Consider the following 27,173-nt stretch of genomic DNA (forward strand, 5'->3'; position numbering starts at 1 on the left):
GCTCCATTTTCTTGTGTTCCTTGTTAGGAGGGAGACCCTGACCCACAGCACTTCTGGCAGCATTTTCTACAGGCAGGATAAATTGCTTGGACACCCAGGACGCAGGCACAGCTAACATGCTTGCTTATGTTTCTGTTCAACAGTGTGGTAGGAACTTGTGAGACTTATTGCACTTGTGATGTTGATTGTGGATGGGTATTAGGCCTCATGCATGTTCAAGGTACTCCAGGCTTACTTTCAAGGACATATATTTGCTCTGAGTAAGCACGGTAACTCCAAGTGTCCAAAATGTGTCAGTTACCATGAGTGAGTAGAGTCTGATGTGCCTGGGATAATGGTTTCATTGTGCATACAGAGCAGGGTTACTCTGCACAAGAATCACGGATGATGATCAGTGCATGTGTGCAGTTGTGGTAGTTTAATCCCCAAAGCAACAGGGTGAGACATGAAAGGAGTAGAATTGGTAACCTTGTCTAAACACAAAACCACGCACATGGGGAAGCTTTCTCTGTCTTCCTGTCTGATGTCTCAAATCTAAATAGCCTGTGCTCTTTTCTGAATGAACTCAGTCTGGTGTCTGGGCTTTCAGTTTTAATGGACACAACTAAGTTGAATTGTTTGGCCTTGCGGAAACCAAGGATTTGAAAACCACTTCCTAGAACTTCACATGTTCACCACAGACAAATTAATATGGTCACTCTCTGCAAGCAAGTCACAAGTAGCTGGGCTTTAAAAGAGCTATGCATTTCACTTCCATGGGGTAAAAATTCCTCATCTGGAGCCTAGAAGGAACATATTTCTGTGGTGTAAAGAGAAAACTGTCTTTTCCTCCTCTATTCAAGAGATTTGCTCAACATGTGTTCCAAGGGACACAAGGGAAAATCTGCAAAGATCTGTCACTTTTGTGGAAAATATGACTATACTTAGTAATTTCCCAGTCTTTCTAAGGTCATCAAAATACCTTTTCCAACTTGTAAACTGTATATTGCTTTCTTCTGTGCAAATAAGTTTATTTCTTCAATTGCATAGTTAAGCCAAATTGTATTTCAAGTTAAACAGAAAGGCTTATTGTGGGAGTTGGGGGGGGAGGTAGCTTTAAAAGTACTAGTGAATTCAAATAAACTAGAAAAATCCAAGTGTTTTACTGAACTTATCAAAAGAGCTTTTATCGTGAGAGAGAGAGAGATATTCAGGTTCACTGGACTACGCGCAGTTTAAGAGAAAAAGTTTAATCTTAATAGTTTAACCCAAAATATGCTCAGGAACAGTAATTTGGATGAAGCCTTCTCCAGACCACTGAAGCTGAAGAATAAATTCTAGAGCTGAAAAGGCGGGACATGACATGTACTCAGAGATGTGGACTCCCCATGAGCTTTTGTTCAGATAAATTAAAATGCAGTACTTGCCCCCCTCTAATTGTTAATCACACCAGTGCCAATATGTTTGCTTAAGTTTATTTTGTGCAGCTGCTGCAAGGCAGTGCCAGATGGCAACCTAGCTCTTCCAGCATGAAAAAACAGAACTGAAAGAACTAGGAAGGCCTCTGATCTCCATGTAAGTCCCTGATCCTGCAGGCAGTGGGAGTTTTGTATATGAAGGGCTTGTAAAGTCAAGTCCTTTGCATGCTTTAACCTAATACAATTATCCCACCCTCTGATTTTAGTGGCTTGAGCTGCTTTACCATTACAAGTGTGGTCAGATGAACAACACTTTTAAAATGGAGGCAAACATCTTAATTCAAATTTGATTATCTAATTAAGATATAGAACCATATTTAGACAGCCAGCAAAAGAAGGCTTGATTTTTTTTTGTTTGTTTGTTTTCTTTCCATCTGAAAATGCTGGGTGCCTTTGAAAAGAGGATATTTTATTGGGGCACCTAATTTAAACTTCCAAATCTGAGATTTTTTTTTTCCCCCAACTTCCAGGTGGGTTTGGCATGTAGGCCATGTATCTTGTAGTGAGCATGTTCATTGCACAGAACATGCAGACCAAATATGTTGAACTCTAATGTCTACCTCTGGTATTGGAGATAACATAGCATGCAAAATACTATTCTTCTTATAAGAAGACCCAATTACAAGCAAGATTTTTAAAAAGTGTGTATATTTACAAACTGAGTAGCAGAAGGTGTTTATCATTGTGACAAGTGAAAAACGTCAAAATAAAATTGTGTTTACAGTGTAATAATTAGTTGCATTAGGATAGTATGTTATATGATGGAAAAAATGTGCAAGTGTGCATCTATGCCAACCCTGGTCCTTTTCTCAGAAAGGTCAGAGGATAAAAGTATTATGCCCTGTCAGGCAGCCAGCTCCATTTTACAGCTGTTATTAGTTGCACTCAGCATAGAGGAAATGGGCTCTTGCCTTCAGCTCACAAAATCAAAGCCTGAAATGAGTTGTGCAAAACATTCAGATCGGATCTCTAGTGTACTTGAAATCAATCTTGATTCAAGTCCAGACTAGCCTTATGCACTTGCACCCATTTGCTGGAATTTTGTTTGTCTGATATTTTCCAGCAAAGGTGGAGAGAAATCTTTTTACCCATATCTGAAGATTTGCAAACTTTCACAGGTTTTCATGACTAGCATTAGAATGTGATCTGTGTTTTATACTTTTTTTAGCTGATGCTGTCACAGGTTTGCAAATATCACTTTGATTTTTCACGGCTGAGGTAAGGCTCACTTCAGCTGATGCTCTAACATAATCCTATGGACAGAGAGCTGACTCGGTGTATATCTGCACTGACAATGAATTTGAACCAGTCAGGTGGTCTGTATTCTTACTGTGTGTCTCCCAACCTGTGTGTCTTCTCATGTTGTTTAATCTATCAATCAGCCGTGTTTTGTCTAGCTTAGGATGTAGCTGTGATGTTGAAATGCTTTAGCCAATGGCTGCTAATACGTTCTAGAAGTGTGATTTAGGATGCACTGCAAAACACTTGAGAAGTCTAAGCTCTAACTCAAATCAGTTAACCAAAGCTAACTAACTCAGGTTAAAATAGCAGCAAAGATGAAGTAATTTGAACTTCACGCAAGAAGCTTGCTTTCAAGGATGTACAAATATGCTCACTAAAAAGGAGACCGAACTGCTGCAAAAGACAAAGTAGAAAAGCTGCAGGAACTCTGACTAGTGGGTAACCAATATTTCCTGATGGTTTATACCCTCTTTGCTTGTCTTTCATAGTGGGTTTTCACAGGTGTTTATGTAAGTGTGTCCAAGGTACAGCTGCACCCCATTTGCTGTGTAGAAGTCCCCAGCAGTTGGCCCAAAATCCAAGTCGTGTTGTCCTCAGGAAGATGCAAGCTATGCTTGGTTAAGACCACACTTTCTTGCACTGTAATCTGTTAATATACATTTTAATTTGTGCTAAGCTTCAAGCTAAGGAGCCCAGAAGTGAAATTAAGCTTGTCCTATGTAGACCATTAAAAGAGCCCAGCCAGGTTTGCTTTGCATGCTTCTGTTGCATGGAAGCCTGGCAGAGATAGGGAGACCCAAATTAAACCAGTTATCAATAATATGCTGTTCAGCAAAAGCTTCTGTTTCTGGCGGTGTTAGCAAAGTGGCAGGAGCAATTCAAAGGCTGCAGTCCCCGCAACAAAGCACTGGCAGTGCACAAACGATGCAGCGAACGGCCCCATGAAGGACAACTGGAGGGGGTGGGGAAGGCAGAGGCGAGAAGTGATTGTCTGTCTCCTGATAATGGGACCAATTTTCAGTGTAGCTATGCCAGCTGAGCTCCAGGGAGGCACCAGGGAATCCAGCTCAATGGGCTTTAATTTGTGCGTATGCGTATAGATTATATATGACAGGCACGATTCCACATGCCTTCCAAATCACAGCACCGTGCTTAAACCCTAATACATAGATAATGCAGATGTGATATAATCAAAGCAACCTTTGTCATACTGAAAACTGAAACTCTTGAGGGCAGAGTTTAATCAATGTATTATTGGAACTAAAATTCCAGCCTTACTGTAGTGATTGTATTACTAGGTGCCATATTTAATTCATGAAGAAAAGTATGAGTTTTAAAATTGAAATGAGACTCAAAATTTGCTGGTTGATGCAGAATGTAAAATTAATTTTCTGTTGGTTGTGGGCATCAAAGAAAGAGGTAAGAACAAAAAATCTTTCTCATCTCTTTCTGGATTCCTTATGTCCAATTCTTAAAGGTCTCAAAAATGTTACAAGAAAACACTGCAGGAAGGTAGCTGTAATTCACTTCACAGGCTGCATTCACTTCACGAGTTGCATCTCTGTTTTTACCAAAGAAGAAGGTTTTTCTTCTATTCCTTTAACAATGTATGTAAATGTCAAGCTTCTGTAGGCTGAAGAAAGATTTCAGCATCATTTAAATATATATTTATAAGAAAATTATTATTTCCTTATGGTTTTGGTAATATTACCTCCTTTTTGTTCTTTTTTTCAGATAGGCGAATTGCTAGGAGGTGGTAATAGATCACTTCTACATACATGAATAACTGCAGTAATCACTACCCTTGTTCTTGAGCTTGTATGTTTTCCTACAGCTTTGGCAAGATTTGCTTTAATTAAAAAATAAAGAAGCTGCTGATTCAAAAGAAAATACCACAGTGAAATAAATCTGGGTTATATTTGGCTAATAAGGAAATAGAGGACGGTGCCGGATGTGGAGGTGACCAGGATGTTCCATTCCAGCTTTCCTTCCTCATTTAACTTTTCTTTGGCTGCTCCAGCTAGAAATGATGCGTGAGGGCTGGAACAACAGCAGGCATGGAGGTTTTTCATTACCTGACCCTCTGACACAGTAGCACAGCAACCACCATACCTCCATCTTCCTTCCTGTAGGCTCCTTCTTTCCCACCCTGGGGATATTCTTTCTTCTGGTCTTCCCCCATGTATGGTTTTACAGATATGGTTTGCAAAGTCCCAGTAGAAGCTAGCTTGTAAATTGGAGAGCTGTAACAGTCCTTCAGGATGACAAATTACGCAGTGTCTTCCTGTAGCCCAACAAACTCCAGTGCTTCCACACATTGTGGTTCATATGTTTGTTCAGACTCTGACTTTTCTTCTGTAGAAAAGCAACAGAATAACTGGGCCTCATGTTGGCAAGGAAGTGACATCCACACATGATATTTTGAGCACCAACCTCTCACTGACTTGTGAACCTGGACCTCGAACTCAGTGGTTATCTGTGTGCAGACTCAAGTAAACGTGCTTGCATTTGCAGAAGTGGCTGGGGAGAGTTAAATTTATATTTAAGAGTAGAGTTCAAACTCTTCTTATACTTGAGCTGCTTTGCTTGGCAATCGAGTTGGTTTGTCCTGAAATGTAAATTGATCTTTAAGAAGTAGGTATGAATGGTGAGTTTGGAGTCAGGTGCAAATATAACCCTCTGACTAATGTGACAGTAGCTCTTATGCCAGCGTTCCTTGTATCTGTGTCGGAGGTAGCGTTTCCGTCCTTCACAGTAGGGTGTACGGAGGATAAATGCATTTTAATTCTGAAGGGACAACTCAGCAGTGTAAACCACACATTTAAACAAACCACCATGCTGTATTCTGTCCTGGTAACCTCTAGTTGTTTCTGCATGACCGTGCTGCTTTCTTTGCACTGCTTTTGTGCTGATTTAGTTTTTAAACACATACAAGTTAAGTGTGTTAATACACATACTACGTTCCTTCTAAATAAACCCTACCTTTTATTTTAGAAACACATTTAAAACATAGAGCAATTAAGCTGACTTCAGTGAGGTTAGCAAGAAGAGTCAAACATGAGTGTTGGGAAGGAACAAAAATCCTCACTGTTACAGTTTTATTACAATTTTTGTGGTATCTCTCTATCTCTCTCTCCCTCCCTCTCTCTCTCTCTTTTTTTTTTTAAAAAATCAAGTTCCTGCTGGGGCATCAAGTGAAAACCCTTCAAAAGAAGGTTTCTTAACTTTGTAAGAGCAAAGAAAAACTTGAAAACATGAACCCTGCCTGTTCTGGAACTACAAAGCAAAATTCACAATTCTGATTTCAGTTGCACAACTTTTAATGCAATAAAAAAAGTGCAACATTTTTTGAAAGCCTGATCTATTTATTTATTTTTTTTAAACTGTAGGCAATATGGTTTCAACTCATCATTCTTGCTTAAACTCAGGACCTGGATATCCAGGTGAATAGTTTTCTCCTGAAATCATAAACCCACCATGTTTAAAAGAAAAAAAAGAAACCAAACTCTAATAATTCAAGACTATTTAAGTAATATTCCTTTTATTGTGGTAATCATAAAGAAATAATAAAATGAATACACTCATACTTGGTGTTTGTCCAGTTAAAAGGAGGGGGGAGGGGAGAGAGTGTGAATACCAGATTAGTCATTCCTAACTTGGACAAACCCTGATTGTGTCTATATTAATAATTTTTCCATGGTAACCAACATGGATTATTGAGTTGCAACTGTTTTGCTGGGCTCCATGTGTTTCTATTGACCCCTTAGGAGAGCTATTTTGGTGTTAAATGCTGCCAGGCAGTGAGTAACCATTTTTCCACTTTACCGAAGGAATATGTGGCTTTACTTCTTCCTTGCATCAGCTATGGTCTTAATCTTAAATTCACCTTCAATAAACTGATTCAACTCATTAACCCACTGGAAAACTAGTCTCCTCTCTAAAACAAAACAAAACAAAACAAAAAAGGAAAAAAGTTTTCCTTTGTGATTTTTATCCTGGAGCTGGTCTTGCTCAAGGTTTAGAGAGCACAAGTGTAAGACAAACAGAATGGAAGAGGGGCGCAAGGAGAGGGGTAAAAAGGGGAGAGTGACTTCTTGTTTTCCATGGCAGTGAGCTGGTAGTTAAGCTCAGTCCAGCCATCTTTAAAACGTCATCACGAGTTTTCTTTTGACATGGTTTCTTAATGTAAGGTTATTATATCCACAGCAATTGCAGTAAAGATAAGGCTGCTAGCCTGGATTTACAACAGTGAAAATGGAAGCAGAATTTGACCCACAGATTAACATTTCCTGTAACTCTTAACACTTTTTTGTAGTGGGACTTTAGTTCTCTTTTGTTTCAAGTATTTAGCTTGTAATCATACCAGTGTTTCAGTAGCAAAGTGTTTTAACTTTGGAGCCAGGGATTTGAAGAGAGTAACATTTCTACTTAATTATAAGGCAACTGTCAAACATTTTAGGTTATTATCACCTCAACCCAAAGCTTTGAAAGAAGAAAAGGAAACAAGAATCTTATTTGGTTCAGCGATACAACTTGTCAAGGATAGCTTGCCCCTTACAGAGTGCCCTGATGATCCAGCCTGGAACCACGTGAAGTGAGGCACTTCAGGGGTGTTTGACTTCAGCTGTAAGGGCACAGGACATTGTCATTAAAAAATCAAACTGCTGTTAAAGTCAAGCTGGTGCCTTCCTTCTGATAGTGAGGGAAGTTTTGGTTCATTAAATTACTGTCTTTTTGGCTCTTATTTAAAGGGTGCCTAATGTTTCTTTTAGAAATGAGCTACCGTTGGAGGGAGGAGTTGATGTGTGCTTGCCTGATGTGATTGATGTAACAGAGGCGCACAACAAAGGCTGAGTTTGTCCTGGCACTCTCCTGTCATGGCTGGTGGCTTAAGATGACCTCCAAGCAGCCATGGAGCCCTGTGGCTGACCACTGCATGAGGGTCACATCCCCGTACGTTGGATCTGGGCATACTCAATGCACTCTAGGACGTATATTGCCACAGCACATCAGGCCAGTCCCACTGTTGCTTTGGGCAAACAAGAATCCTTTTTCATTCTTGACCAAGGCACTGAGACAAAGCTTTTCTCTCTAGCGTGGTAGGTTTGGGGATCCTGCCCTGGGAAGCCGTGAATTTTCTGAAGCCAGGAGTTCGCAGTCGTATGGCAGAGTCACTGAAGTACTGGAGTGTTGGTGGTTATGGTAGCTGTTATTTCTACCCTCAGTTCGGTACTGTAAAGACATAGTCTTGTATTTTAGAGTTTCTGTGCTTCAGAAAATAAGTTTTCATCATTAGCACTTCAAGGGTTATTCACTGAACCGTATTTGCAAATGAGAAAGGAGAAAATGTCTTAGAAAGCATTTCTAAGTGCCAGGAAGTAAATAGTTATTGCTGGGGCATCTACTTGGAAAGATGGCACCCTCCAAAATGATTACAGATGAAATTCTACTTCAGATAAAGCAAGAGCTGATATTGGTTCAATGCTTGGTTTCAATTCATACCTCTTCCGAGAGAACTGATTCTACTTTGCTTGGCTATGCTAAGATCAGTTTGTGATTTTAAGACACATTTTCTTTCTAAGAAGTGTAATTAAAAAAACAAGTAATACAGAATATGCGTTTCAGAACAGGAGTGTCTGCCCCCTGAACTGTAGATCAATGATGGTCTAAAAGAGTGGTAGACTATAACATGCAGAGAGCTGATGGGTCACATGGTGCTGTTTCTCCTTGTTTCAAGCTGCTAAATCCCATTAAATGGGAAGCTAGAAACAAATTTTATGTATTTTCAGTATTTTGGCTCTGTGAATGCAATTGCTGTGACTGACACAAAAAATGCATAAAATCATGAGTAAAGAAGGAAGTGTTGCTGTGCTGGGACAGCATTGGTCCACCAAGCACTCTCCCTCATTTGTAGCAAGTGGCTCAGAGGCGTTAGAGAGCCTCTGAAGCCTTTCCAAAACCCTCACTCTGAAGTATTTACTGTTGGCCAAATGGGTCCTCACTGGGGAGACCTTGGATACTGAGATGAAAATTGTCATGTGGGAAAAAAGCCCAAATCTTAATCAGATCAATTAGCTATGCTTCGGTTGCTCGCTTACAGTCCTTTTCCCAGTTTGGTTCCTTCTTTGCTAGCTGTTATAAACTCAGAGGATTTTGGCTGGTAATTATAAGGGAAATGGCTTTTATGCCATTTTGCTTTATGCTTTTTTCACTATACTGAAGACATGGTGCTTTAACTTTCACACTCTTACAGAATACTTAACCCCTAGATCCTAAACCATATGAGTCCTTCCACCTGATTCTCCCAGGCACCCCAGCTCATTCTGGAGTTCTGCTTACAATTTTTGCTGCGTTTAGCTAAGTAGCTGAAAAGGTTACCACCCTCACAAGTCCAGTCTTTTCCGATGCTGGAAGTTATCACCTGCATAGGAACAGCAGTATTTTAACTTAAAATACAGAAATCAAAGCATGCTGAGGCATAGGGTTGCAATCACAAAATGGGCTCGCAACCCCACATTCTGCTGGTCCACTACGCCAGGAAAGGAGTGACTTCCAGAATAAGGGCAAAGCAGAAGGCTGAGGACAGCAAAATTTCCAAATGCTATAGTTATCCAAGAGGGAGTAAGAGACCTTTGCTACTTCCTAAATCGCTTTCACAGGAGACTACTGGTATAATGCTATTTCTGGAACTCTGTCTTGTTCTAGTTGTTCTTTCCCTTTCCATGATGGACATGTTCTCTTTCTTTTTCCTTCATCATATTCTTCACACCTTCCTCTTTTAGTTGCTTTTCTCTTTTTCTGTCTTGTTTAGACGTTTTCTTTTTAAATTGCTCTTCCTGCCACAAAAGAGAGAAATCAATATAAATGTATGTAAAATAAAGAACCTGTCACTGCCTTGATTCTGGAGACTGGAGATTGGATTCTGGAGAAAAAAGTGTTTTCTAGTGACTACTTCTTACAGGTGTTCCAGTACCTATTAATTATGGAGCACAGACTTAACAGTTGATGGGGGGAAGGTTGCAGGATGTATTTAGTTCTCTATGAGAATTTGTTTATGCATTTATAAAAATCTGCCAAAATCAAAAGTTGGTGAACCTGAAAAATATCTTACAGCCATAATTTTGGTACTTTCTGATTATGGAGCACCTGGTTTTACAACCTTACTATTTTAAATATAATTCTTTGGTTTGTAATGATACTTCCACAGTAATTAAAGCTGCCTAATATTTTCCATTGTAGAAGCCTCTCTTTTAGTTGCTTATTTCTTTGTCAAGTCTTCACTGTTTGGGTTGAAGATTTCTATACTTGCTTTCTGCCTCAGGCTAAATAGTTTTGGAAATCTTTATTAAAAATGATATAGGTGTATTCAAGAGTGGTCTCTGGACAGAAGTTGGTGAGAGGTTCTGTTTCTTATTTACAGTGCCACAATTTTTGTTGTTTTTTCTTTTGAGTGTTTTGCCTCTCCTGAGCAAATCCTCTGGCATTAGAACTGGGACTAAAGGTTTGGCAAAAGGATAGTCGTGGGATAAAAGACATACTACTTACTGTCCTCCAAAGACTTGGATAGATTTGGATGAGCTACACCTTTGAAAACCTTTTTATGGATGTTCAGAAACTATAGTCTTCAAAAAGATTTATTTCAGTGGCATCAGGCTAGAGGTAATCAGTAAGGTAGTGAATATGGGGGCTGAGCCACACCCATATATATTGAGTCAGACTCGCATGACAGAGGGCATACCTTCCAAATCAAGACACAGGACCATGGAGGCCCAGCAGCCCAAGGTGATAGGAAGGATGGGTAAAGGCAGAGCTGATGCCAGCTCCCTGCCTGGTGGGCACTGCTGCAGCTTCCCTCTGGTTTGTTTGGGAGGAAAGTTGGCACCTTGTGAGTTAGCGGGCTCAAAGCCAGGCAGCTTGGACACAGAAAGATTAAAGACAGTCAATTTTCTTCCTCTGGGAAAGCTTGTTAGTACCTCATATAGCTCTCTTGTTGTTGTTTTCTTTACCTTTGTTACTAATGAAAATAAAAAGCTGGCTACTTTGCACAGAATAGTCAGTGTTGGTTTTGGAGCCCTCAATGCATATGCCTACTAGGTCACCTTAAATGTTGCTGCAGTGTTTGGCTGTTTCTCTTAGAGAACTGGTAAGTCATTGCTTCTTTTTTTTTTTTTTTTTTTTTAAAAATTATTTTTAGATTTATTTCTGAGAGCACCATCTCTCCATGGTGGACAGTCTGATTGTAGAAACTACAGCACTTACAAATCACCTAATAAAGTCTGAAGAGCGCTCTGGGATTCATTTGATAAGAGTGGCTGTGTAAATGAAAGGCTGTTAATTGCGTGCCTGGCTGCCACGTGCAGTTAATCCCCAGCACAAAAGCACAGCAAAATGCACTCTACAAGCAGTTCCAATCTAGAAATAACCAGGAAGGAAAGAACAGAAGTTCAGGGCTACCTTTCGGCTCTGTGATTTACACTGCCCACGAGGATATCTCGCAATGTTGGCCATGTATTTTTCAGCTCGTTGCCAATCCTCATGCCATCGCTGAACTTGATACTGAGGCTGGGACTTTGTAATTCTATCCAGAATGGCGCGGTTCTCCTGGTTTACTCTCCGCAGCTCCTGCTTTCGTTTTTCTCCATTTAAACTAGAGAGGAAAACCACATAAGCAGAATCAAACTTCTTCACGCTTGTTCATGCTCCCACACCTGGGAACCCAGAATGTGAAATATCTGTCAATCTTGTGTCAGGGGAAAATTCACCTAAGGTTTTATACCTCTCCTACAGGGACTTACTCCTCCTTCATCTGCATTAACCAGCCCTTGCAACCCAATCCTTTTGTCCTTCCTAAGAGGATAGTCTTTGTTCAGTATCTTCCAAATGCAGCCCTGCCTATATGGAGGTTTGGTACATTTTACAAGAGGAAAAATGCTAGTTTTATCTTGGATTAATGCCACCCCTCCAGTCTTGGAATTGCTGTAGTGCGGTACTGTAGGTAAGGGCATGGCCAGTGTCTGAGAATCCTTAATGATCTGTTTCAGTTACTTTGGTTTATACGTCTGTTTTGGGCACAAACCTGATGTACCGAGTTGGAAAGCATGAAGATAGCGGAGACAAGCATACTGCTTCAAATGCCTTGGAAACTTTCTGTGATTTCTTAGACTGTAATTTCCCAGGCAGTTGAGCTGATCTCATAGCAGCCTCCTGCCACCAAAAAAGGAAGGACTTGCTCTTTTCCTTCCCCTGCTTATCTCCCCACTGCTCCCAGCTGTGTGGTCTTCTCCACCCCTTGCACCAGCCCTGTAATTCATCACTTCGCAGAAAGTGGCAGAAAAACTACCCAGGTTTGTTTGGTTTTGTTGGGTTAGTTTTCTGCTGCTGTCTCAAGTTTAATTAGCTAATGGAGAGGTTTGATGAAAACCAGAGTTGATCCAAAGAAAACAACAAGAGTTTGCTACTTGGGTCAGGAAGGGAGAGATGGGATGAAAAGGGGGGGCCATGCTCTGCTCCTTTCATATCTTGTGGAATCACACCTTCAGCAGCGGAGTTAACTGGTGTTTGTTGATACCTGCACTGATCTGGGTGTTATTCACTAGTGACAAGGCATAAGTGCTATGGTGTGGATTTGCATGATGTGGACATGACCATCTCTGTTTCAGATAATTTCTGTCTTCCCAAGGAACTGTGCAAATGTCAGGATATTCGTCACAGTGACATGTAGCGAATTCTACCTAGGTCACCTGCACCTGAGCTGCATTTTGCTGTCTGGAGACACTTTAGTGCCTGATGAGCAGTCAGTCTGTCATGAAGTAGTCTGTCTGTAAATGAATCACAGGGGGTAGCAACCGCCACCTGAGTTACACAAACAATTCACTTCAAAAGCCTGTCCCTGCTGTTGACTGGCTTGCTGTGCCCTATTTGGGGTGTGAATTTCTTTCTGAATCAAAAATATGTAAGGTGGTTCTCTCTAGTGAGAAATTCTCAAGGCATATTTTGCTTGGTCTCCTTTGGGCAGTAAATTATATTTTCACTTCTGCCTGCTTCCTGCTCCACTTTTCTTTTTAGTTTTAATTCTATTTTTTGCTCTGTCTTTATTTCATCTCTAAGCTTTGGATCTCCCTCTTTCCGGCAGTGTCTGTAGGAACAACTGGCAAAGTCAGCAGCAATGACTCACTTAGCAGGAACAACAGCTTTGCTGAGAGATAATAGGTTTGCTTCATTTATTTCCTTAAAGTAGGGCAATGTTCCCCCCTCTCTTTTTTTTTCATTCCCTCAGTTATTAAACTGAAAAACTAATTTAAAGCCATCTTCTCTTCAACAGAGGGTAGGACGAAAATGACCAGGCATTGGATTTCATGTGACAGGGCAAGCAAATGGCTTTCTGAAGTGCTGATTATACCTTAGGCTGCCTTTTAAAATATGTGTCCTCATGGAGCAGTTTATCCTTAGCTATGTTTGTCACTGGGAAGGTAACTTGATAACTACATAGAAATAGTGCTGCTGATGTTACCTTTTGGCCTTATAGTCATTTTTGTTGTCGATTTGTCCCTTTGTTCTCATGATGCAGGACATCTTCTCCAGCAGCAAATGGTTGTCTCTTTTGATGGCAGAAAGTCGGTCTTCCTCGAACTTTGCATACAGAAGGGATAAAGAAATGCTTTTGTTTTTACAAGGCCAGAGCAAGCAGCAGTATCACGGACACCTAAGAGGGTGTTCACAATTGCTGTCCCCTTCTCTACACAGAGCATGAACAGACACTGATCAGGTAAAACTCTGTGCTAGTGTTGAGAGAACCCTTTGTTGCACCATTTTAATGGTGATGCAGGGAGAGAAAGCCCTTTGCAATGCTGTGAATTTGGCCCTGAAACACTTTCCTGCAACCACAGCAGCAGCCTGTGTGATTAGCAAATGCATTTCATCAGTGTAAGCAGAATTTCTATAAATATTTGTCCATGTATATTCCAGGATCTTCATTATCTTGTGTGTCTCCAGCAGCCTTCATAGTCTCTTGTCAAAATCTGGGATTGTGATGGACACTGTACAAACGCATGATGGGACTTATCCAGGCTCCTCTGAAGTCAATGGGAGTCTTTCTGTTGTCTTTGGTGGGCTTTGGATCAAATGGTAATTTGATCAAATGGTGGTTTGACTTCAGTGAGATTTGGATTAGGTCCAGTTGCAGGCCATTTTTGTCCTGGAGGGGTTACAGGCTAGTGTAAGAAGAGAAGCAGCAACTGGGTGTGACAAACAAATGGAGAGAGATGTATGAGGCAGTATAAGCTAGTTCTGTTCATCCTTAGCATGATTTTAAGCTTCTTTAACTTCAGTTTTAGAATGGAAGATTATTAATAATCTCTGAAATTAACTGTATAATGGACAAAACACCTTAGTGTAAAAAGTGGGATGAAAATTGAAGGAGTCCAGTGGAGGAGGGAGAATCCCTTTGGATATCCTGAGGCATTGTCTGATTTGTAAAAAATGTTACCATATTGTTATTTGAAGAACACAAATCCATGCTGAAAGTGTGATTGTGAAGATTGGGAAGAAATGGGGAATAGGTGAAGAGAAAAAACTATTTTCAAAGTTAACTGTATCCCAAGAATGCCTTCTCCAGCAGGGCAGAGTTGGAGGAAAACAGAGAAAGGCTGGATGGAGGAAAGCAGGGAAAGCATTCTTTTTCATAGCTGGACTTCAACATCTCGTTCTCAAAAGCCTCTCAGAACAGAACCAATGAAGAAATAGTATTGTTTTGAGCATACTAATTCACCCTTCTGCTCCCCCCCCCCCTTTTTTTTATATATATATATATATTTGATTCTAGGCACTCCAAAGATATTGCATATCCTGTATAAAACAAATAGGAAATCCTGCTCATCCAGCTCTGATAGTTCTGGGTGGCTAATGTTAGAGTAGCAAGTTACTGTAGGGAATCCAGTGCATCTGCCTTGTTTGCTGGGGTTCAGAACCAAAGCGGGTCAGATGCTGGTCACACTATAGTATAAAGGTACCTAAAACTGGTGCCCTAAGTAACCCCATCAGGCTCTGAATAACCTTGAGGAGAATGATCATAGAATCATAGAATCGTTTAGGTTGGAAAAGACCTTTAAGATCATCCAGTCCAACCAGTAACCAAGTCTACTCTAAACCAATCAAGGGTAGACTAGACTAAACCATGTCCCGAAGTGCCACATCTACCCATTTTTTGAACACTTCCAGGGATGGTGACTCCACCACCTCTCTGGGCAGCCTGTTCCAATTCTTGACCACCCTTTCTGTAAAGAAATTTTTCCTAATTTCCAACCTAAACCTCCCCTGGCACAGCTTAAGCCCATTTCCTCTTGTCCTATTGCTAACTACTTGGGAGAAGAGACCAACACCCACCTCGCTACAATCTCCTTTCAGGTAGTTGTAGAGAGCGATAAGATGATTGTAAAGAAGAACTGGTTAATAGAAGATTGCAACATTAGAGGGGTTTTTGGTGGGGTTTTTTTTTTTTCTTTCCCCTTTCTTTCTGTAGCAGTTTGGAAAGGAGGAGGATGAAAAAGAGAGTAGGACCACAGTCTCACCTCCAGGTATCAGGACTTGTAGTTCAAAGGAACATGCCTAAGAGTAGTGGGTTCTTGTTGGTGGTTTTTTTTTGTTAATCTGTGTGTGTGTGTTGGGGGGGGGGGGAGGTATGCAATATTTCCTTTTCAAGGGAATGTTATCAGTGTTATTTTTACAGTAATAGGAAAAAATTAACAGCAGCAATTGAATCCACATCCTAATATAGCATATGACTTTATGTATGGAGAATAAATGAATTGTTTTGCTAGTGAAATGATTCTAAGGTGCCTGGGGATGATTATGTCGCACAGTGAGATGATAAACAATTTTAAGGAAATTAATTCTGAAGTCCTTACATGGGCTACGCTCCCATTGCCTGAGGGGCACTGTGTTCGAAATTAAGTCTTTGACAGGGTTTAGTTGCACGTATTTTCTACCGTGCTCACGTTTGTTTTTTTTCAATTGTTGTTGTTTCCTTTTAGTGAGCAGAGTTAATTAGGTAACAATTTATTTTCCACTCTCATCTTTTAATAAAAATTTGCCTCTTGGGACCAGTAAGATTTTGAAGGATAACTGCCAGTCAAGGCTACCCATTGTTATTTCTTGTCCTTTGAATATGTTAACATCCTATTATTCAGTTCATTGCTCTGTGTGTATCTTAATGATTGTGCTATTCTTGTTATTTGCAATGTTTTTTTCATGGTCATGCAGAAGTACCTTTTAGGAGGCTATTTGAACACTTTAGCACTTGTTAATCTGAAGCGCTCTGATTTCATCAATAATCATAAAGATAAGTTATTTAATGCTGCTGGGAGTGCACTATTCATGGATCCTGATAGCTCTGTTGCAACAATCACTGCACTGAAGGAAAAAAAAAGGCCCTGAAATTGTGACCATCTGGTAGTGCCTTTGTTTTCTTTGAGAGGAGATGTGAAGGTAAGCATGCTAGTGCTCAGTGAAATAGCCAATACTATACCTTCAGCTTCCCTAACTTCAGATGAAGGTGGCTGTATATTGCAGGGGCACTTGTGTCCACCAATGGTTTTGCTGCCTGAATCTGCAATAGAAATGACATGTTTATCCATTTTTGCTGGAAATACCCTTGCATATCATTACGGGAAATCTTTTAGTTCTCATGTTCTGTTTTGTTATCCAGCAGTAACAGTATTAAACATATGATTCATTATATCAGCAAAGCCAGACTTGCCCAGAAGAAGAGTAGTGGGAAATGAAAATGTTCAAGGCAGTTATAAAGTCTGCTGGAGATGCAAAGTGCTCTTTATGTCGGAGAATTGTAAAAATACATACAGTCTGGTTACAGTGGTGTTGATGTTACAATACAGGAAAGACTGCCTACGAGAAGGCAGGCAGCTTTTATTAGGCATCCAGCAGAAATAAAAAGGCTAGTCTAAGAAAGCCCTGGGTTCTCCTAAGCTGTGCCAGGTCTTCCAAAGGGATGCACATTTAGGATGCTGCCAGAAAGAGGTCAGCAATACTGGAAAAGGACTTCTTGTGTTGAAAGTATTCCCAGGCCTCTTCTTATTAGCACTTTAGTATGATCATCAAAAGCAAATTGTGGATCTAATTATTCTAATGGAGTTGGTAGTTCAGTGGCACAGTAATATTTATCTCCATCCTGACCTAAATAGCCATGCAATATATGAGGAAGAAGAATAATCTGTGAGCTGTCTTGGACTGAAGAAACCCCGTGGAAGAAAAGCTGGTAACAGGGAGTGAGTGGAGCAAGACAGGATTTAGAGGGGACACCACTCTCTCTGACTGGGGTCCTGCAGGGACTGAGACTGGATTGGTTAAAACACCACGACCATGAATTTTCCCTCTGTCATGCCTCATACTTGAACCATTCCATCTCGGGCAGACTCAGTGATATAGAATCATAGAATCATAGAATGCTTTGGGTTGGAAGGGACCTTTAGAGGCCATCTAGCCCAACCCCCCTGCAGTGAGCAGGGACAGCTTTAACCAGATCAGGTTGCTCACAGCCCCGTCCAACCTGGCCTTGAATGTTGCCAGGGATGGGGCCTCTACCACCTCTCTGGGCAACCTGTGCCAGTGCTTCACCACCCTCAGCGTAAAAAATTTCTTCCTTATGTCTAGTCTAAATCTATTCTTCTTTAGTTTAAAACCATTACTCCATGAAAAGTAGAAAGAAGAGAGAAACAGTTGCTATTTAAAAAAAGAGGCTGCCAGGTAAGAGCAGCAGGCGCAGCACCGAGGCAAGCCCCACACAGCAGGGCATGACCAAAGCACTGCCGGAGTCCAGCAGGAGTTTTCCATATCTCTTTCTGTACCACCTTTGTGATAAGCCGAGGACCAGGCTCGAATCCTTGATGGCAGACCTGTCATGCACACTACCAGGACAGGTTCCTTGCTTTTATAACAGGGCGAATAATTTACAGCATTGGCTGGGACAATGTTTAGCAGTTTCTAGTTTTGTCTGAAATTCAGCTGAACTGCTTGGCTTCTTGTGAAAACATTCAGCTGCTTTTTTGTGCCAGTCATCTCTGAGGAGGTGGGATCCCAGAAGAGGCTGACTGCTGTCAACTCCAGCTGATTTCAGGGGGAGATAAGAGTGCTCATCTTAATCTTTTCTAGATCCCATCATGTTAGGTGGCTGATTTTTACTGGACAGCAGAACTAAACTTGGTAAATCTCTGAGGGCTTGGGTGGTTTTGGCTTCTGCTGCTCCTATCTCCTCTGCTTCTTCAGGTGCTTTAAATTATTGTGCTATTAAGTTATTTTAAAACTAACTTAAGAAGACATGCAGTTTGTAAAAGAGGGTTGTTACTGTATCAGTCAGTAGAAATCACTGGTGTGAAGAATAAACTGATTTTAATTGATAGATATGCAAACTGTTTCAAACTTGAACAGCAAAGGGTGGGTTTAGAAACAACATTTCTTCTGTGGAATTAATTTTCTGGAAAGTGTTATGATTGATTTCTCTTCTGTCCTTATATGCACAACTGTAAAAGGCAAAACCTGCTATTTTTTAAGCCCACCATAATCTCTGTTGTGGCACTTTCCAGAGCCATGGTCGTTTTGGAGCCATTTTATATTTAATTCTACACAGAATGTTGCAGAGAGGAGATGTAACCCTGGGTTTTTTCCCCCATTCCTTTCTTCCATTAAGAAAATAACAAAATTATTCACACTGGAAGTATTTGCTCTTGTGTACATAAAAACATGCTGGCATTTTTTTTGTACATTTGCATCATGGAGAAAATTATAACTTATTCCTAACTATTGCCATCTTTTTAGTGGTCTTCTCCAAGAAGTGTACCTCCTTTGGGTTTTTTGTATGTTACCTTTTTTCATTCCTTGCTCCCTATTTTTCCCCTTTTTCTCTTGCTCTGTTTTTGGTGGTTTTGGTTTGTTTTTTTTTTTTTTTTGTGAGCTCCTTCAATGCAAAACCTGCACATCATCAAGCAGAGGCCCTTACATTTTCTCAGAGCAATCCCTGTCTCTCTTGGCAGAGCAAAAGCCTGTGCCGTGGGGGGCTGTGCCATTCAGGACGACCTGCTGCGTTGCCCTGCTGCCTTCAGTTACCCCAGTGCGCAGGTACCACTGCCCTGGTAGCTGGCGTTCACCGCAGCAAGCCTGAATTCATGCCAGTGGAAGGCACGGTGAAATTTCCAGGCAACTAGTGTGGGAATTTAGGAGCATGCCAGCATGACAACACAGGGACACTTGAAAAGGCCGCTCTTTGGCCATTGGAGACCTTGTCAGTCACTGCTTGATCCGGGTGTGAACCCTGTAATAAGGAACAAAACTCAGTACCTTCTAAGCCATCTTTGCCCAACATGATAGTTACTCTTTCTCTTTGCTTGCACTCAGAAATTAACATTTGTGTTTAATCCAAGAGCAGTTGAGTCGTGGGAAATGTTTTCTTCTCTATAAATACATTTCTTCACTATATATCATGACAATATCTAACCTCTGGTCTTGGCCTCTGAATGCCTTAATGCATGTATAAAGCACTCTGTGTGGTGAACTAAGGAGAGTTCTGTACGCACAGTGGATGCCAATAGTATTTCATCTACACTAATATCAGTTCCCTGCTTTAAAAGAGACACTGTTTAAATAGTCATGCTTATATACAATAGCAAGCCTCCTGAGGTTAATTCACACAGAAGGAAATTTATTTATTTATTTCAATATTGCCAATTTGGTTAGAAAAATATGTCAAATTCAATTCTCTACCTCATCTTTAACTTTTTTCCACCTGCAAGTCAAATTACGGGAACAATGGAAGGAAGGAAGGAAGGAAGATATTTTTATACAGTTAATGAAACAGACCCGGTCTGGAAATAATGAAGAACTATTTCTTCGTATTAAAGCTAATTATATTGTGATACAATCTTCCTAAGGTAGCAATACAGTTGAATCATCGCTGATGGTATTCACTACTTACGGGTTTTCAGGAGGGAGCAGTCCTGCATTATTACTGATTTGGAGCAGATGACTGACTGAATCTTTTTCATATCTAAATTTCGCAAACATCATTATGATAACTCTAAATGGACACAAAAGCTATACTATACCTATATTTGCTGGATATTGTTAAAATGTGTCTCTTGTACCTTACTGCTGATCACTAGCTTTCATAACAGTATTAAGAACGAGTAGAGAGATGCTGTAGCCTTTTTGGGTAAGCTTGTTCTTCCGTGAAGGCCTCTGCTCTTTATCGAACCGTTGTACCTACCCTTTTCCTGTGTTCTTCACACTTTGCTTTGTCCCATTTTAGCTGAAGATATTTGTTGCCACATGGTAAAATTGGCTGGTAGACTCGATGCATCTTGCACAACATAAAGTATCTCTGAATCTGGGCTTTTAAAAAAAAAAAAAAAAAAAAGAGTATGAGTAATACCAGTCTGAGCCTTTCCTAAAGCAAAGCCCTGGAGACTTGCGGTATGTTTGCAGCCGGTCACGTGGGGGTTGTCATGGCATCGCTGCTCTGAAAAAGAATGAATAGCTGGTGGTAGCATTTCAAACAATATGTTTAACGAATAGCAAACAAGAACTGAATGTTATAGCAAAGCATTCCAAAGAGCATTTTATTCATATATAAAATAGATTACCAATTATACTTCACTAGCCAGACCTACCTCCCCCTGATGAAGGAAAGACAGTGGTGTAAGCTATTAATAATGCTTTGCACACTACCATAAATATGCAAAGGACTGTATAATGGGCTATATTTGCTGAGCCTTGAATTGAATGGCATTCCTCGGTCATGCTCTGAGCAAACCCACAGCGAGAGGTGTCATCTTCTGCACTGCAATAACTTGTTTAAAACATTTTTCTTCATTGATAAGTATGCCCTTTTCAAAAGCTACAGCAAATGTGTTGATAGCGGAACAGTTCTGGTTTTTAATAGCCTTCTCACCTCTCTTTATCTGCATGCCATCTCATTGCTAATGAGTTACCAACAGCTCAAACAGGCATGCAAAAGCTAGTTATTTACCAAGCTGACCACTGGTTCTCACACACAGACATCTTGGCTTCCATTCTTCATAGGCCATGTTTGGCAGGGAGCTGAATGGGCAAAGATGTTTTCTCAGGCCCACCCAAAAATCGAAAAAGTGCTTCTCCTCATTCAAGCTCAGCTTGGCCTCCTCCAAAGCTGGGCTTGAACTGACACTGTTCATTTGATGTTTCCGCCCTCGTGGTGCGGAGCATCCTGAAGCTGGGTCCAGCAGACTGCTGAAGGACTTTGCTTTCGGCTCATGCATTTTCTTGATAAGGCCCGTAGTTCCTAAGTAGAAGACTTGAATTACCACTTGAAGCTGTCATGGGTCTTTTAAAACAGGTAGGATAATGCACATTATATAAAAGCACTGGGAGGTAAGGAGGGAACCTATGGCTGACAGTACCAAAATTCACTAACCAGAATGGGTCTGTACAAGAATGAACCAGGGGATATTCCATTTTAGCACAAGGCTGTTTGTACACGTTGTTCTTACACAGCGTCTCATGTGGGTGCAGGGGAAGAGCAACACATCTATCACACAACTACCCAACACAGAATCAGGGCCAGTGCTCTCTTGAATCTTATCTTGATTGACTTTTGCATTTCAGTAGTGAAGTAAGGTTGGATACAGGGGTTTGTGATTTTTATTATAGTTGGTGCAAAATGGTGCTTAAACAACTGAAGCAGACATAAAATTAAAACCTTGATACATACTAATTTTGAGCTGTAAAGCGAACACCCTTATTTTCAGACAAATGATGGAAGCAATTTGAAGAGCAGGTTTTTCCAGCCACTTGGGTTCTTATTATTTTCCTGTTAATGTAACAGGAAGACATGGAGAATGTCAGTAAAAATGATAGTAGAGTAAAAATGATAGTAGATGTCAGTAAAAATGAGTAGAGAGATGAAATGCATTTCTTCAAATATATATAAAATCTAACTGTGCACACAATACAATTACATTTTGCTCTTGAACAAGTAGAAATACTTAGGCCCTCATTTGCTTGGCAGTGTCTTGGCCTCGGACTTATAAATGCTACATGTGTAATGATCTGTTACGGACAGATCCGAAGGGCACCATTATCAGAGGAATCTCTTCATTGATTTTTATGAAGCACTTAAAATATAAGGAGAACTTAGGCTCTTACATCGATGGAACTGTGGCCCTCCAAGAAATTGAAATCTCTTGGAATAATTTCCCAGCTGCTTCTCAGTTAAAGTTTGTGACACAAAGGAAGTGGCTTTAAACTTCCTCTGTGGTTGCCTGTGCTCTCTCTGCCCTCAAAAGCTGTGGACTGTTTCTGCATTCATTCTAAACTTGGGTTTGGGTGGGTTTTTGGCAGCAATGGTGGGTTTTGTTCTATTCTGGGGTAAGGAAAGCAAACCTCAACAGTTTCAAAATGGACTGTCTTAAATGTTGAACTACCTACAGTCCAGCAGGTCCTTTCTGTCAGAAGATGGTGCTGGAAGACAGGAACAGCAGGTCCTACCTCTTTCTAATTTCACAGTCTAAATTTACAGCTACAACAGGGGATTCTTTAGAGTAGCATTTCACTTCTTAGTCAAAGCAGGCTCATGAAGTATCCTTAACAAACCAGAGGACTGGACCTACTACCTCTACAAGATAAAACAGGTATTTATGAAACATTTATTCTGTAGGTTATACAATTTTATGAAGTGACAGCCATGGGAATTTCCATGTTGTGTGCAGAACGACTTGCATATAATTTCTTGATAGCAAAAGCAACTCACTGAAGAAGAACAGATGAGAAATAAGTAGATAATAAACGTAAGAAGATTTTTGCAAAAAATGCATTTTCCAGTATATATCAAGACACGTACACATTCAGTTTTCACACAAAGCAGAGAGTGTTTTCTGTAGCATAAAAGCAAGGTGGTCAATACCAGTCTACTTTTTTAATGTGGCAATCTTGGAGTGTGCTGAGCTTCTTTTCTGAGATCTCAGCACCCTCAGGCTCTCATAGGTTTCTGGGTTTTTTTAATCTTTTTTTTTCTTTTGGTCTGATTTTTGAGCAAACCTGTTCATACACTGTACAGGACTGTAAGCTCTGCGGTTGGTATTGCTGCTAGGAATTTGAATCTTGAGCTACTTCCCCCTTGAACTATGTTGCAAGGTTAGGGAGTTGCTGCCCTTTCCTCTCCCACCGTCTTGGCCAGAAGAAGAGCTTGGGCTGGCTCAGGAGCTGCCAGCTACAGCAGCTGCTTATGCTTATGGCCCAGTTACAGAATAAGCTGAAGAAGATGCTGCTTCTCCCGCTGCACTCCCAATATAGATCATGTTTTTGGAGGTACTGTTGCTCGCTGTGACCAGAAGTGCTTTTTTCCGCCGTTTGCTTTTGCTGTGAACTTTGTATATATAGTAAGAAACTGTAAGAGGCAGAGTGCACATTTGCTAAAGCTTTAAAGGTTTTCTGTATGTGTGAAGAGGAAAATAAGCCCTCTTTTTTTTTTGCTGACAGCTTTCCTGGTTATTTTAAAGTCATGGCCATGCCTCACCTTATTCTATGAAGTGTTTGACCGACTTCAGGCACATGCATAGACTGAATTGCAGGACTGGAGTCATTTGTGGGTGTGCTTGAGGATCAGGCCCAGTCTCCTTTCATTGATTGCCTGTCCCTGGATGGGCATTTGGAGATGCTGAGAGAAGTCAATTTTTTTTTTTCTTGGTCGGTTCAGTATGTTACATGATAGGATCCAACGCTGTGACTTTGACCCTGCAAGCACACACCCTTATCATATAACTCACAAGCAAACCACCCGACTGAGTAGCTGAAGAGTCCATCTGTAGCCAGAAGGATAAAAAAAGCAACTGGAAAACCTGCTGGGGTGAGTGGGACCCGCTCTGTCTGTGCATGCAGCATACCTAGCTGCTTCCATCTAAGGGCTGCCTGCAGTCACGCAGAGCGTGTCTTCGTCCACACGTGTGCAGCAGAGCAAACCCTTTCCAGTGTGGCACGAGTGCTTGCTGCGCTGAGTGGTGCAAAGGGAAGGGGACGTGAGGGCTACAGCTTCCACTGCAGTACAAAAGCAGATTTACCAGATGCTTCCTTTAGACTTGACCCTTTCTGGAAGCTTTGAGCAGGAATTAATTTTTGGCTGGGAATAAAAAAAGGTTGTTTCCCACTTATTGTCTGAGAAATTGAGAGAAGGGAAAGGGGGTGGGAAAAGAGGAAGAGGAAGGGAAAAACACTGCCATAATTATATGGAGTTTTATTTATATATACATATGTTTATATCTACATTGACAATTTTAAATCTTTTGGACAATGTTTGGGAAGATCCAGGATTTCCTTGATCTACAGCAAAAATGCCAAGTAGACTAGTGCCGATAACTAGTTTTCCTCAGTGGTTTTAATGTGGGAGGAGGGCACAGAGGGAGAGGAGAGGGCTGTCGCATGATTGACTGAGCTTCCGCATCGAGGTCGCTTTGCTTGTGCAGTAGTCCTTAGCTTTCCGAGGAAGGCTGGTCTCATGGTGGTATGGAGTACATACGCAGAGATGAGGCCAGACGAGACCTTCACCTGAGGAGGGGAGCGCTTTCTGGGTAACCCCAGAAGGCCCTGGAGAAGGTAACTGGGAGCAGGCTTTTGCTGCTGAAAAGCTGGTCTGTAGCCAGAGGCCAGCAGGTCCTGGGACAGAGGGCTGGGTGAATTGGCCCGGCAGGCCCATCCACTCCAAGGGGAGCGTCTGCACTCAGCCGCGTGCCCCGTCTCCACGGGGAACTTAACCTCGCCCTCAATACAAATGTCACTGTAGAGACAAGAAGATTTCTGGTGCGGGCAGGCTGGAAGTGTTGCTGATTCTTTGCCTGGCAGTTTTTTAATTTGTGGGTCTCTTCTTTGCATCGAACCCTTGTCAGGCTTTACAAGAGCAAACCTCAGCGCACTCGTCAGCACGAGGCATAGCTAAATTTGCGGCTGGAATGAGGGCAACTTGCCAGTGCAGGCAAGGCCCACGCTGCTGGAAGAGAGGTGGTAGCCTCCTAAAAGCGGCCCAGAAGAGAAAACTTGGAGGGTCCCGAAGCATAACCACCTCCTAAGAACAGAAAAAGCACTGCGAAGCAGCAAAGGCTTTCGGCTACAAGCAAATGCCAACAGAAACACTGGTTCGTGCGTTTGTAGGTGGGTGCACGGTGGTGCACGCGTGTTACGGGGATGGGCTGTGGTTAGCATTCCCCATGTGAAGGCTGCACACCGCAGTAGGACGTAGGCACCTCTGCCCCGCGGTGCGCACCTTGGGCAGGCCTGGCCCTTCCGCTCCCCGGGAGGCACGTGGTGGCAGGTGCCGATGTTAATTCTTGCTGATGTGTTGGTCAGTGTGTTAGCCTTGTTATATTGCTTTCAGGGCTTATATTACTTCTTACTGCTATAAACATCTGATTGCTTTATAACGGCTAAAACAAGTTAGTGGAGAAAATGAGGAATTAGTTATAATTTTATTAGGTCCTTGGATGTATATTCTCTTGTTCTCTTTCTTTCCCCACTCTGTCCCACAGACCTGGATAACCTTCAAAAATCACTTGTATCCCCATCTTCACTTTTCATTCTCCTTCTTTGACCTCAGAAATAATTGAAAGGTACTCAGAGAAAGGCACTGTGTTTCCCTGAATACAAGCACTATCTAAACGTGAACCCTGGGCTTTTCTTCGAAACGTGTTGGGCACATAGAAGTTGGCTGTGTAAGGGCCTGGGTATGATTTTTGGAGAAAAAAAAAAAGGTCTGAATCTCTAATTTAGTTGTACCTGTCTCTCTCTCCCCCCACCGGCGTGGGGAGACCTGCCAAGTGCAAAATTACACCGATACAATTAGTCCCATCATCGGCCAGTCAGATGCAATAAGCCAGCACACTGACAAGAATTGCTCATCTTACCTGTGCGTCCTGCTACTATTCAGCCTGTTCCACACAAGCGAGAGAGGAAAGCGAATCTTGCAGTGCTGCCTTTGGATTTACCCTCTGGCTTACTTGGATTACTTACTCTGGTTTGCTGGCACAGAGGCAGCAAGTTACAAGGTTCTGGCGCTCTGAGGAATACCTCATCCAAACCCTCTCACTGCCTTTTTTTTTTTTTTTTTTTGAGTGAGAGCAGATGTCTTGGACGGGCAGGTTTTGTTCTCCTTAAGGGGTTTATGGGCCAGCATAAAGCCAGAATAGTCAATCTCTTCAAATGAGGCTCAAAGACAATGCTAGAATATATCGGGTAGAGGAAGAAATCCTTTGTGAGGATGGTGCAGGGGGACCTACAGTTGTGCCATTTCCAGCAGAGCGGCAAGAGTGCTTACGCCAGCTTGAGATGGGATTAGCTGGGTGCATTAGTTTCAGATGATATATCTTGCCTTCTGGTCAGACACAGGCAGAAAACGTTATTCTCAACAGCAAATTAAATTTCTGTTTGTTTAAACAGTGTCATGTTATGGCTTCTCTGTGAACGCACGTAAATACCCCCATGTGCAAATTAAACTTCCCTGGTGGGTGCAAGAGGAACAAGTTCCTGGGTACAAGGAGCGTATTTTGCTCTTTGACATTTCTGCTTGTTCAATGGGTGACCAGACCTTCCATCTGTGGAACTGAGTTGAGATATCACAGCTATTTCCAGCAGGTGGCAGATGATAACCAAATCTGGGTACAAATGATGTGTTTTCCAGACTGTTTATTCAGATAGTGACTTAAATATACACATTATATAGTGGCTGTAAATGTGTTTCCAACAGCAATAAAATAAGATTGCATAATTGGAGCCGATTAGTAGTTACCCATTATAATATGTAATTAAATACTTGGGAATCAAGTGTGGTATGATTTTTCTTTAATTCAGCTTTGATTTTTTTATCTCCCAGATCAGAGAAATTGCTTCTATTCCAAAAACCTCCAAATAACCATCTGGCTAATTGTGTTTCATGGTATAAGATTATCTTTGCTCATGTACTGTGATGGGAGAGAGCTCCTCCATGCAGTCATGCGTGGATAATTAGCCGATACTTTAAAGAATTACACGCTAAAAAAATGGTGCCAAATTGCACCACATTGCCTTTTCTAGGTAGCACCTCGCTGGCAGAGTTGCTGTGCCTGAGTGGTACTGGTGACTGAAGGAGGGTTTTTTCAGCTTAGCAGTCCCTAATGAGGACCGGATTTTGCTCCTTTTGCTCTTGTTAGTAGTTACTCACACACATGAGTAATCCCAGCGGGTTCAATGGGAGCTATTCACCATGCAGGGAGAGGGTGGCATTTGCAAGCTGACCCGCCAGCATTGGCTTCAATGGGATTTTTGAGCAAATGGAAGACCACGGGATCTGACCCATAGTAAACGCGTGACTACATGGAAAAGTCTATTCAAAGTTTATGTGGGATATTCAAGCTGCATGTGGGACAGCTGTGTCACTCACAGTGCTGGTTATGGATGAATTATGCAAAGCTTCCC

General features: G+C 41.4%; 1 protein-coding gene across 1 annotated transcript; it reads right to left on the reverse strand.

Moving 5' to 3' along the window:
- Nucleotides 1–6,541: 6,541 nt before the first annotated feature.
- Nucleotides 6,542–20,061, reverse strand: CFAP97D2 (CFAP97 domain containing 2). Its single transcript, XM_075717022.1, has 6 exons — nucleotides 19,969–20,061; nucleotides 16,222–16,302; nucleotides 13,210–13,328; nucleotides 11,154–11,346; nucleotides 10,438–10,612; nucleotides 6,542–6,636 (listed from the first exon to the last, which is right to left on the reverse strand). Exons 1-6 carry the CDS (start codon nucleotides 20,059–20,061, stop codon nucleotides 6,542–6,544), a joined length of 756 nt encoding a protein of 251 aa, XP_075573137.1.
- Nucleotides 20,062–27,173: the final 7,112 nt, after the last annotated feature.

Source organism: Pelecanus crispus, chromosome 1, assembly GCF_030463565.1.
Source record: "Pelecanus crispus isolate bPelCri1 chromosome 1, bPelCri1.pri, whole genome shotgun sequence".
NCBI classification, from domain to species: domain Eukaryota; kingdom Metazoa; phylum Chordata; class Aves; order Pelecaniformes; family Pelecanidae; genus Pelecanus; species Pelecanus crispus.